At 35.5% G+C, this 13,637-nt stretch overlaps 1 protein-coding gene across 1 annotated transcript in view; it reads right to left on the bottom strand.

Moving 5' to 3' along the window:
• The window catches only part of LOC132929638 (uncharacterized), a 119,988-nt gene that overhangs the window by 40,710 nt on the left and 65,641 nt on the right, over positions 1–13,637 (bottom strand). The window contains exon 3 of the mRNA XM_060995131.1: positions 2,755–2,823. Coding sequence (XP_060851114.1) covers positions 2,755–2,823 — 69 coding nt within the window. The remainder of the gene's footprint in view (positions 1–2,754; positions 2,824–13,637) is intronic.

The raw sequence follows: 13,637 nt of genomic DNA, 5'->3' as shown, positions 1-13,637 counted from the left end.
TCGTAAAAGAAAAGGAAACAATTTAATATGAAAATATGAGGTCGTTTCATATCGCACTATATATGTATAGCTTGGTACCTTACCTTTGCAGGACGTGACAAAAGTTAAATAACCCTAAAAAAAGATTATGCCAGGTGACTGCACTTTCCTCGGGGAGTTCGTTAATTCATATTCATTATTTCAAGCAAGTAATACGAATTGATAATAATATATAATGTATATAATATATGAAATTATCAAACGTAGTCCGTAAAATACGACGAGCAATATTTTTTATAGAAATAAAATCGCCATAATTTATTCTATGAAATACAAAAATATTTAATTTTATCTGCGCCAGAGAGTAACCTGATGATAAAACATTTTTATATTTTCATCATCATCATTATAATTATATTATTATTAATTCTGTATGTAATAATGACAGCGTTTTTCCCTTTATCATTATTTTGATCACGTGTAATTTTTAGCTGATGTATCGAATTATTTAAATGCAATAGTAGGTTTAAATAAAAAACAATTATTGTAAAAATTGACACGTAATAATATAATATTAATAGGTAAAGACAAGGTATACAGATAGATTTTTGTTATATAAACAGACTGCATTTTGATGACCACTGTCTATACTGCACTACTGCAGTATGATGTTTGATAAACAAATACTGAGTATTATAAATAAGTAACACACACGCGGTCTTGGTAAAACTCACATGAAAAAAAATGTATAAACTATAAATACATATATAGACGATATAAAAAAAGGTTTGTCCATCAATGCTTAGTTGTCAATATATAAATATTTTATATACAACGAATTGTCCCGACAATGAAGCTGTGGTGTTGCTGAAGAGAGGTTTTTAGGTGCTTTACAAACGAACGGCTTTTGAAAGAGCGCGTTGATTAAAAGCGCATAATATTAATTCTGTATATATATATATATATACTCATATGTACGTGAAATCGCCACCGTACACGATTCGAATACAATTTCTCGTTCAGCTCGGTGTCGATCCGATAAATGTTAATTCACCCTTTGATCCCGGCCGAGTTCAAAACGAACTGTGTGCATTCGAACGGAAGACCACGTTAAAACCAAAACCACCGGCTAAGCCTCACATACTATAATATATTAATATTACATATTATATTATAATTTTTGGGCACAATTTCTATACCTATTTATATTATACAGTAATATACATAATTCGTAATAAAACATAAAGTCACATATTATAATATCGTTTTTATCAGATGCATTTCCATCGATCACTATCGTATGATATTAATAATTATCATAATGCATCAACATGTTTTGTAAAAATATTCTACTACCTAAATATAAGAATAATGAAATATAAACAGATTGCATTACTCATTACGATAAAAATTATTTTTTCAAATAATTCAATACCTGTAAAAACGATCTTGTTAAGTGAACTTATTTAAATGTCTACTTTGGACAATGTGTGATTTTTTTTTTTTAATTGATTGTAATACAAATACTACGTAGCTTGTCAAATAGACCACTCCAGATTTATATAAGTGAAAACGGTTATTGATATTAATGATTCTGAATTTTATTAATTAAATCCACGAGTATGCTCGAGCCAGCGAGGTGAAATGGCGGCTTGCCACCGATACACACACAAATGTTAACGTTTGATGCTGAGTCGATAAGTATTAGCCGCCGCTCAAGGTGTACGACACACCGAAATCGGACGAGGATTATAATATGCATAATGCATAATAGTAATCTGGAATGTAAACTGAATGGGCCCAACACTCGGTATGCGATTCGGATTTCCGTCGAAAGACGATCTTGGGCACCCGTGACTACGACTTTTAACGGTTTAATATGTGTTTACTACTGTATAGTATCGTATTCGATCATACTCATATTCATACCGTATATTATACTGCCTATTACATAAAATATATGTGCCATATATAGATAGAGAAAGAGTTTATATATTATTATAGGTAATAGAAGAATTACACATAATGCGTAGATACTCAGCCCTTACAACGCCGTTGTCACCACCGATAAAACCAACGTTTAACACTGTGTTTTTACTTTTTACAGACATGATATTAGGTATCATATATTATATACAATTTGTACACAAGGTGATGGATTAAAGTGACATTCGCTGTTCACATACATGATATTTTTATCGAAGCGTAGATATTTTTTGTTTTTAATAATATTTAATAAGGCACTACTCCCCAAGTTCTTTACTTTCTGTAAAAATTGCAGTAGTACGGGTGTATAGAATAACGCTTTCACTATATATTATATTATAGAAATACGCACAGCCAAAAATACATATTAAATATTATTATTTTCCGAAATAACGTCGTCGAAAAAGATTGGGTGGATGACGAACGTGCTGAAAACATCAATTTACTACATTTTTTCATAGTGTCTACTTTTGGTAGTACGCTATAAAGATAATAATTTAATGGGACGATATTATAAATACAACTACCGAAATCGATTTTTTACGTTTATGTTTTTTTTTTTTAGGAGAATTGTTCTTTTAAACATAGCGATATTTCATACGATTTATTTGTGAACGTGTGAAACAATTTTCACGATACACCGTAATGGGTGTTCACAGCCGTACTTATAGGTTTGGAAAGTCTCCAAGCGGGGTCGATAAAATAAAAAAATGAAAAACGTGTTAATGACGTATAGAAGATAACCCAATATATATATATATATGATAAATTCTAAATGTTTATACTTACACAGTTGTGTTCACAAATGTTCTTCATGTTCTTGCCTTCGGTCTGTAGTACTTCGCAATATTTCCAACACTGTAACAAAAACGAAAAAAATCGATATAATATTAGTAAAATATACAAAGCAATTTAAAATGGTCGTTACAAACGCGCAACGTGTCGAGGAAGGAAATAAAGGAGAAGAAAAAACAAAAAATATCCCGAGCCAACCTGGTTTAAGGAGTGGACATTTATTAATGCAGTGACTGTGGCGGGCGGAGAGATGCTGGCGAGCGTGATTTCTAGGTCCAAGGGCTGATTTTATTTACTCGTCAAAAACCTTTGGTCCCCACGCTTAGAAGACCTCGAGTGGATGAAGGAGTGACTGGGTGCGCGAGTACCCATGAGTGTATATCGTTAACAATACAAAGTCCACCACACCCTTGAAAAAATATCTCCACTACAAATACACGCACGGCATGTGTACGAAAAAAAGTAAAACTTTTCGCGTAGAAGACGACCCCACGCTCTCGACTCTTTTAAGGAAGACGTGCAGAGACGTGTCTTGTGTCAGTACGAGGGTGGGTGTCTGTGTGCGTGTGAGTGCACGATGAGAATGTGTCCGGAAGGGGCTAGGAATGGCAGCGGGAAACGCCAGTGGCCGAAAAAAGATAAATTGCTCTATTGGGAAAACCGGTCACGTACTCGCGACGAGACTATATAGATGAGCGGACGGGCGGCAAATCGCGAGTGCGTCATTATTGCTTTTGCCCAACACTCACCCCATGCTCAACTACCATCCCTATCCACCCAACCACCAATACTGCTATAACCGACAATCGAAACCCCGGAGCGTTCATTTATACGTTGATACGCACATTATATCGTAAATAATAATTTGTTATAAATACCATGGTTAGGCTGGATGCAAGCGTTTTTTAGTTTATCGTAATATTTTTGCGATAGATCATGGTCCAAGCCGTTTTCTTACCGCTAAAATCGAATAGGTTTGTATAACGACACCATCTTATATACAAATACACCATATAGTTACATGTTGTCATTGCCATCATGATATAAACACTGTAAAATATACTAATCCAATATCAACAACGCACAGGTGTAAGTTTTTAAAAACTAATTTGTTCTTCAAACGCTATTTCTTATGTATTATACCCGCGGGCTTTTGCGTCAAACAAGAAAATACGTGATGGACGACGCATGACGTGCGAGGGATTTGTGAAAGGATTATATGTCATATATAGCTTTATACTTATTAATACGCGTGTACGATTTGGTTTGAACATTTACACCCATACGCTTTACATCACGTGCATAGCGTTGAGAAAATTATAAATACAAATATATTTTAAAAAATTGGATATAATAATAAAAAAAAAACTGACAACCACCAGTATAACACTCGTGCATCTGATATAAGCGACTGTATATAATAATATATACATACACAAATACGAACACAAATCGTACATTTCAAATATGTAAGGAGAACGGAAGATTTTCAGCGATCACATGCAGTTTTGAAGTACACTATACTCATACCTAAACCACAATACTACTGATATAGTTCTGTTTATAGAAATGACCTACACAAATTCAATAATATATACCTACTTTTGTTTAGAAAAATAAAGACTGCGAGAGAGAAATATATTCTATAATTTCGTATTTAATCATCATTCTCTGTCCAAAACGCGACAACATCATTATTGTGTTATTATATTATGATACTAACGAGAAAAACGACGGCTTATAATAACGCGCGCACCCAATTATCATCTTAAACTATAAAAAATCAAAATAAACGATCAATTTTCGTTTTTAATTTTCGATATATATTCAAAAATCTGTAAGTCTCATATACGATGCCGATCCCGCCGGACGATGAAGTATTTTCTTCTATTTAGTTTTCCTTGTCGACTACTTCAATTTTCCATTAACGCCCGACCCATCGCGGCCCGCAGCCTCCGTCGTCACGAAAACGCCCGACGCTTAATCACTTGCCATCACCATGCTTATAATAATATTATATTATTTTAACCCGGAGCTGCTACATGATGTATATACGGCATATGATGTACGCGGCGGAACAGTAGTGTTTAATTTTTCAGAGGTGGGGAAGACGTGGGCGAGGATGGAAGTCGGACGGTGCAGCAGCAAATATTACCCGGTAGCCCCGCCGCCGGCAGGTATTTATGTGTGTGTATATATATAGTCAGAGATAGGTAGGTAGATAGGTAGGTAGGTAGGTTTGGGTACCTATACACATACGTGTATAATATATTATACTATAATACTAGCCACAGTAGTTATAGTACTTGTAGTGGTAGCTGTGTGTTGTAGTATAGAAGTAGCTGCTATAGTAGTATTAATAATAATAATGGCAGCTAATCAATCAGTCGCCCGGCGATTCGTTATGCTCGGACATTATAATAGTCGTCGTCGTCACCGTTTAGAGATATTATGCTAATGAAAAACCTTCGGCCGCCGGCTGGGTCGTGTGCAGTTTGCATTCATTATGCGCGAGTTTAATAAGCGCACAAGCCGTCCGTTATAATCTCAGCGCGTATATCATGTTATAAATACGCGATTGGCGTCCGTTTCGCAGGTGTCGGCTGCATTGCGGTTTCTGCAGCAGGGGGCGTCACGCAAAGGAGGTGCATCTCCCTAATTTCCTGAAATAACTCGTACTATAGTAAACATTCTCTTGTCCACAGTTCACGGTTATATAAAAAATTTGCATCAATCCGATTATACGTTACACGTGCCCGGTCGATAGGCACCATAGATTTTTGATATTACTCGCATAGATAAGGTCTGATTAGCCGTAACGCGCAATAAATCCGATGATAATATCATAGGTGGTAATAATAAAAAACAAAAATTGGAGACGGACCGCCGAAATAAATCAATACCTTTTGACCTTGATCGCGTGAGTCGTATAATATATAATATCGTATATATATAATAACGTCGCCTATCCTGCGGCAACAGTGCCACACGACTAGATAGAGCTGCTTCTAACCAACGGCAATTGCATGAAGACATTTTTTTTGTCTTTGGCAGTTGTTATAATACATATCTTTATAACAAATATTATTGAAAACAATTATTGTCTCCGTTTGATATCTATGTATCTTTCGTTTTCATTATTATTATTTGTACTTAGCTCTGCGTTAAACCTAAACTAATAATAAAGTTCTTTCTGTATGATAAAAGATCAAGGGTACAACCTAATTATAGTACGCGAGGCGAAAAGTGAGCCGCGATCGTCGCGCGCCAAGCGGTCATTTTTTCTGGTTTCAGGGGTTCTACGTTTGTGTGCAATGGAAACAGCTGCCGCGCATTTTAAAAACGGCAGGTGGTAATTTATTGTATAATTCATTGTATTTTGGAGACCAATTTATTTTCCTTTAGCAGTAGGCGCCAGTAGCTGCTGTTGCATACCACAATATTTTGTTAACGTTTGGTTAGTCATTCGACATTCGAGATACGAGTTTACACGTGTTTTTATTCGCTTATTATCTACGTTTGTAATCATATTTCCCGCGTTCTTACGTGGTTGGTTTTTAAAGTGCGCGCTTTTAAAGTTTGAATGTTTGTAATATTTTAATTATTTCTTTAATAATTACTCGTATACAAAAATAGTTTTAAAATGGCATATCAAGACACACATTCTCAAACGAAGAAAGTTATTTTTCATGTTTATAATTATTTCAAAACATTGGCTGGTGACAAAGGTAAGCCAGAAATTAGTAATTTTTTTCGTCAAACTCGTGAAATGACTGCTGAAGCGTGTGGCGTAAGTCTTGCTTGTGTTAAACGAGTTTGTGCTGAAGGGAAAAAATTATCTGTGGGTGAAAATCAACTAGCTGCCGAACCTTCTTCATTTAAGTCTCCAAGGAAAACTTATAAACGTGCCAAACCTATGACCAACTTGGACGATTTTGACAATGAAGTTGTCAGAAGAACAGTTCATAGTTTTTATGATAATGGTCAGTATCCAACTAGTGCAAAAATATTGGGAGCGTTGCATGAAAAAATTAATTATTCGGGTTCACAATGGTCCGTGCGACATATTTTGCGTAGTTTGAATTTCAAATACAAAAAATGTAATGATGGGCGTAAATTTCTAATGGAAAGAAATGATATTGTTTGTTCTCGGGTTAAGTTTTTGAGAAAAATGAACGAGTTTAGACGTAATAACGATACAAGGCCAATTGTTTACTTAGACGAAACATGGGTAAACCAAAATCATACGCGAGGACACATATGGCAAAACTCCGACAACACCGAAGGATTAAAAGTACCTATTGGTAAGGGCGGTCGGCTTATTGTGTGTCATGCTGGGTCACCTTCATTTGGTTTTGTCAAAAATTCAAAACTGGTTTTTCGTTGCAAGTCGGGATCGCAGGCTGACTATCATTCTCAAATGAACGCCACCGTTTTTCAAAAATGGTTTATAGATATGTTGGGCAATTTAGAAGAACCTTGTATAATTGTAATGGACAATGCCACATACCATTCTACCTTAACAGAAGAATATCCTAAGGCAAATACTCGAAAGGCAGATGTACAAAAATGGTTACAAGACAAATCTGTAGACTTTTCTCCAGTAGAGACATTAAGCGAACTACGGGAAAAAGTCAAATTGACGATGCCAAAAGAAAAAAAATATAAATTGGACGAAATTGCACTACAAATGGGCCATGAAGTGGTAAGACTTCCTCCTTACCACTGCCAATATAACCCAATCGAATTAATCTGGGCGCAAGTTAAGGGTAAAGTCGCGGAAAAAAATAACACCTTCAAAATGGCAGATATAGAAGTGTTAGTAAATAGTGCTTTAGATGCAGTCACAACAGAAGATTGGGCAAAATGTGGCGATCACTGCGATAAAATTCAAGAAGACGATTTGGTAAAAGAAGGATTAAGAGATGAAATTTTGGAGCCTATTATAATGACAATTAATCCCGACGACAGTTCTACTGACGAAGACGATGATGAAGACGATATGATTAATTAAAAAAAATGTATTATATGTATTACTTGTGTTATTTGTATTTTATTATGTTTTTTTTTATTATAATTTATTAAAAACATCTACATTACGTCGTTTGAAATTACTTTATAGGCGGGAAAACAGTAGGAATAGGCGGAGTAACCCTGACGAAAAACAGCCGCTTGGCGCGCGACGATCGCGGCTCACTTTTCGCCTCGCGTACTATAAAATATTTGATTTGTGTGTGTATTGTGTATGTATAATATATCCGCATAGGCTTTCGTTCGTGTGCCGTTAGTTAACGCGATAACGGGTCTCTACGATTGTCGGACGAAACTTAAAACGCACTCATGCAGTCTTACAACTGCGCTGTAGCTGGTTCTGACGGCCAAGCGCCAAAGCGACGACTGTTGGGGTGGTAGAGGGAGAACGCGACCGCTTTCAAAATGGAAGTGACATTTTGCCGTCGTCGTCGTCGTCATCGGCGAAGCACAAGTAAATCCGGTTAACGTGAAAAGTGGATTATGCTACTAATGTGGAAATAATAATGTACCGCATAATACAATTGTATCGTATATCAGTAACATTGTGTTGTCAATATTTTACGAATTTTTTGTTATTTTTTTTTTTTTTTACATCATTCGTTATTAATGATACACATGATATTATTATACATTATATGAAAGCCACTTATTCTTTATGGAGGGCTTGGAGTCCAACCTAAATGTTCAACGAAAATATGACAAATTTGACTTATTCCAACTACTATCATCTAGATTCTAGAACACATCTAAAATCAACCTGACTAGATGGCTTTGACGGTGCCGCATATAAGATTCAAATATTTAACTATGAAATAGTAACTTAGCAATATCTTCCTCAAGCCATTTTTGTTGTATTTTTGTAATTGTTTTTTATTTACTTATTGTACATAATTTGAAAAATGTGAAATTGATTCTCAATTATAACATTGTCTATAATTCTATTATAAAATAATGTGCGCCTATACATATATTATTGTATTACTAAACTTTTAATTTATAATTTATATTAATTATGATTTTTATGCCCCTTCCAATGTTTCCGAAAGAATGATATTAAATTAGATGGTATTAAAATCATAACCGTTACGAAAAACATTGTAAAAGCTACATGCGGATAAAATGTAGTTTTTTTTTTACTCCATTTATTGAGAAAAGCGCGTGTTTGCGGGGTGGCGTTCGGTTGGCCGAACAGATTTTTGACGGAGATGAAGAAAAAAATTATTAAAAACGTTTTTCCCCTTCGAAAAATGAATTCCGTCGCCGGACGGGTAACAAGTGTAAAGCATCTGGCGTCCGATGTTTATTTATTTTTGTGTATATATATATATATTATATATATTATTATTCGTCGACGACCCACACGGTTAGTTATACGTATATGTATAAAATTCTCACAGGAGTAGAAAAAAAATGAAAACAGAAACAATGAAAAAAAAATCACTATATTTTGGCCGTTTCCGAACAGATTGTGCGCGAAACTACTTGCGCACACACAGCCGTAACATTATATACAGATGCGTAGATCAAAAAAATATATTATCGTGCTGTTGTATTCGTCGATGATTTAATGGTAATATCATTGATACTGAGTAAATGATAACGGTTCCAGCACGTTACCATGTCTGATCGATCATACAGCCCTAAGTTGAGTGGCACAATGCGTCTGCATTGTATAATAATAATTAATATTATTGTTGTATAATATTAATTGCAGCACTTTTGAAGGAACAAATTATGTAAAATCAAATAAAACTTTTATGTCATACAGTATAAAATGGTTTACCTATCGGTTATCGTTGAAAATATGCGTAGTAGGTACATATTCTAATGAAAGTTTTGGATATTGTAGTTGGTAGCTCGTAGATGAATTGGAGGACTGTGATAATTTAAGGAAAACGTGACGGACGGGCGAAGATGCCCGGCGGACACGTTGGAAACGATGTAATGAAAACATCGAGATTGTAGAACGATGCGCAAAACGAAGACAACAAAAAGTCAGACGTCATTTAAACAACACATTATACGGATTCACTGGTGTGAATAATTATTATTGTGGCGTCACTGCGACACAATGGTTTCAAAACGCACACGCATTAGAATACATATTTTTTAGACGTGTTATTATGATGATGATACTACGGTGTCACAATACATATAATTAATTGTTTTGACGCGGGCGCGGTGGACGCGGAAGAAAAACAAACGGCGTATAATACAATAATAATAATAATATATTAAAATAATAATATGTCGTGTACCTATATGTATGTGTTAGTGTGTAATAAAAAAATAATAAAATCACCTTCACCTGCCGATGTTATCGCGGAGCCCGTAAAAGGTATAGGTACTGTCGATTTAAAATCATACATATTAATATGCAATACAATCGGATAAACGAAAACGATTATTTCCCCTTGTCATCGTTATCATTTACCTGATTTTATTTCGTTTCCAGTCCGTGGGGGCCTACAACATAATATTATCGACATCTCCGAAATTATCAGTATCGGCCCAGTTTGCATTACATGACGTAGCGGCGGATTAAGGTATAATATTATTATACAAGTGTCGCTTACACAGTCAGTGTTAGTTTCAATCGAAATCAAATAAGTATGATAAAATGAATAAAATATAAAAAAAGAGCTGCACAGTATGCAAGATTTCGGCCACCCGCCGTAGAGTACTCGTGGCTCCTATACATAATAATAATATAATGTCAACGTCGGTTTAAACACGAGCGAATTTAATTCGTGTACATAATGAAACGAGGGATTTCCGGAAGTTGTTTGTTCCGGACGACTCTTCCCGAATACATTTTTAAAAGATTAGCATACCTAATACAATCCGAATATCCGAAGTACATTATTATTCAAGACGAGATGCGTTATACACGCGTACACCTTACCCATGATAGGTAGGTATAACGTATAGTTTGGTAAAACGAAAATTAGTTTTCGACTTTCTCTTCGTCTTTTTTCGCGCCCGACTGAAATCCGAAATTCAGTCGCAGCCGGTTTTCCCACGAGATACTACACGACGCTACTATGTTATATTATGTATTTTATTATTATTAGCATTATTATAAGTCACACTTTAAAATACGACGGGCGACGGCGTTGAAGTTTGAATTATTTTTTGCGAAAACGTCTTTCTTACGACGCGTTATATGCACCGCCGCACCTGCCATCTCACCCGCGTTGCACAGTAGTAGGTGTATCAAAATATTATTATTAGCGCTAGTGGCAACATAATACTATACATTCATGTTGTATTAATAATATCGCGGTTACACGGTCAAGTGGGATGTGAAATATTACAGCGAAACGATCGGAGAGGTTAATATTTTTTTCTGTCGTTTTCGCGACGTTATTTATGAACACGCTGCACATTTCGGCGGCCCGTCGTCGTTTACCGTCACCGTAGGCGGTTGAAACGCGCGTATTTTTCGTCGTCCAGCTGTCCTCACAACATATTATATACCGACTTGTACATTGTATTGTGTAATATTCCTATGGTCCTGCGGTAGCTCACGAAAATGTAACACGTCATACATGAGTCCTCGTGAATACCGCTCCCCTCGAAACAACCCGAGACGGATGGTATATATGTTCTATATTATATATTTTATTATACAGACACTGCAGTCGAGTTAAACTGGCAAAGTTCCAAAACAATATATGTGTTCGGTACGTGTGTGTGAATGTGCAGAGTGGTTGAGCGCGCTCGCGGTTTATCCGAAAGTTTTCGTCGGGAGAGGGATCGAAAACTGCACTTGTCTTTTCTGCACAATATTAAAATAGAGACGTAAAGACCGTAAAGTCGTATACATACACACGCGCATTAGTTTATAGAATTATTATTATATTATTATAACAATGTTGTTACTATGATAATATTGTGTCATAAAATTTCGTACGGCCTGTTGTTTTTGTTAATAATAATAATAATAATATTATATACTACGCACAAATAACCAAAAGAGGGCAGAGGACCGTCTATCGCCGCGTAGCCGCCGCCGACTCACGAGAAATAATATCCCCTTTCCTCTTGCTTGTGATTAACATAATTATTAACGATTGTATAATGGGAATAGGAATATAATGTGAGGCACTCGCACACGCGCGGCTAAAGAAACACACTAGTACACGTCTATAGATATTATTATAATTTAAATGTAAAATAATAATAAAATATAAAGGCAGGAAGTTTCGGGTCCTGGTCGTCGCCGGTGAAATAGTGATGCCGATGCCCGCAACCCCGTCCGAACTGTTGACTGGGCGGGAAATAGCGGGACGAACAAAAAGGAAGTGAATATTTCTTTTGTTCACCCACGACATCAAAGACGTTTCGATACCGCCTACTTTTCCTAATGTAAACAACTCCGGAACTGTACAGTGGGGTCGATAATATATAATATACCAATCAATTTGCTAATGAACCACAGCAGTCATCAGGTTATAATATAGGATAAGTTTTTATACTTTCCAAAAAAAAAAAAAAACGTTTTTTTTTTCTTAAAAAAATAATTTGTTGGATATTATTACAGTTATAGAATATAGAATATCATATAGGTATATATTATATAATACTTATATACTTGTATAATCATAATATCATTGACGTTTCAACGTTTCACAGTGAGAAAAAAAAAATATTACTCATTGAAAAATTATAATTATTTTCTACCCATATAATTAATATTTATAAAAATGGATACATATCTATGTATGTGTAATATTTATGTGTATATATGTATATGTGTATATGTGATTGAGAATGAAAGAAAAAGATGTGCATAGAATATAATCCTTTACGTACGATAACCACACGAAAAAAAAGTTTCAAGTCTGTTTTGCCGATTCGATCCCTCAGCCCAACTTGTATATAGTTGTAGACGCACACATGCACATAATTCCTAATCAAAGTTTTGTAACTATACACATATCGGACCGTGGGTCACGTCCGCACTATAAATTAAACGTGGCAAATCCCACGTATTATATGTATGGGTATATATGTTTGACATGAACACGCATCGTAGATATAGGAACTATATAGGAACGGGAAAAAGTTGTGGAAAAGAAAAACTTTTATTTTTGTATTTTACCCCACCGCTCACTTACTCTCTATCACCACTCTATCTCACAATCGCCGACCATACCATTTGCCTGGAGAAAAAGAAAATCTCTTGGTACAACTGTACAAGAAATATATTCTCCGCGCTGTAGTTCTAAATAATATGATATATATATATATGTATAATATAGTGTGTACGAATATATATGAGCGAGCGCGTATGTGTGTATGTGAAAATTTCTCGCTGAGGGGGCCAAAAAGCTCTAAATCAACCGGAATTAGGACCGTCGGATCCGTGTTTTTGTTGTGGAAAGGAAAAAAGGGATTGTCATCCGGATAAGACTTAAAAGGGCCACCGAAGTGACAGATTTATGGGTGGGATGGGCTTAAGTATGAAGAGATGGTCGGTGGGATGCAAGGGGGTAAAAAAAGTTTAAACTTTCAACGGCTTAGGCCGAATAATGGAATTAGTAACGAAAACGCTAGACGAGGTGAGATGGAGAGGGATATGGTAGCTGCGTTTGGCAAGAGGATTAAACACGAGTATAAGTATACATATATATATATATATATACCTATATATATTTAATAAATGGTAAACGTAGTTATACCTGCAGCGTGCGTATTTGGTGTGATTCGGTCGATTTGGTTTTTTCAAATGTTACCTCAACTCTCGCGGGATCAGTATAATCCGTCATCGATTTTTATTTCGTAAATTATTCAGTTTAAACTACAGCACTGACATGCACTTTATTATAGTATCCATA

This window comes from Rhopalosiphum padi, chromosome 1, assembly GCF_020882245.1.
Source record: "Rhopalosiphum padi isolate XX-2018 chromosome 1, ASM2088224v1, whole genome shotgun sequence".
NCBI lineage: Eukaryota > Metazoa > Arthropoda > Insecta > Hemiptera > Aphididae > Rhopalosiphum > Rhopalosiphum padi.
The sequence above is the reverse complement of the archived record's forward strand: the minus strand, read 5'-3'. Positions and strand labels throughout refer to the sequence as shown.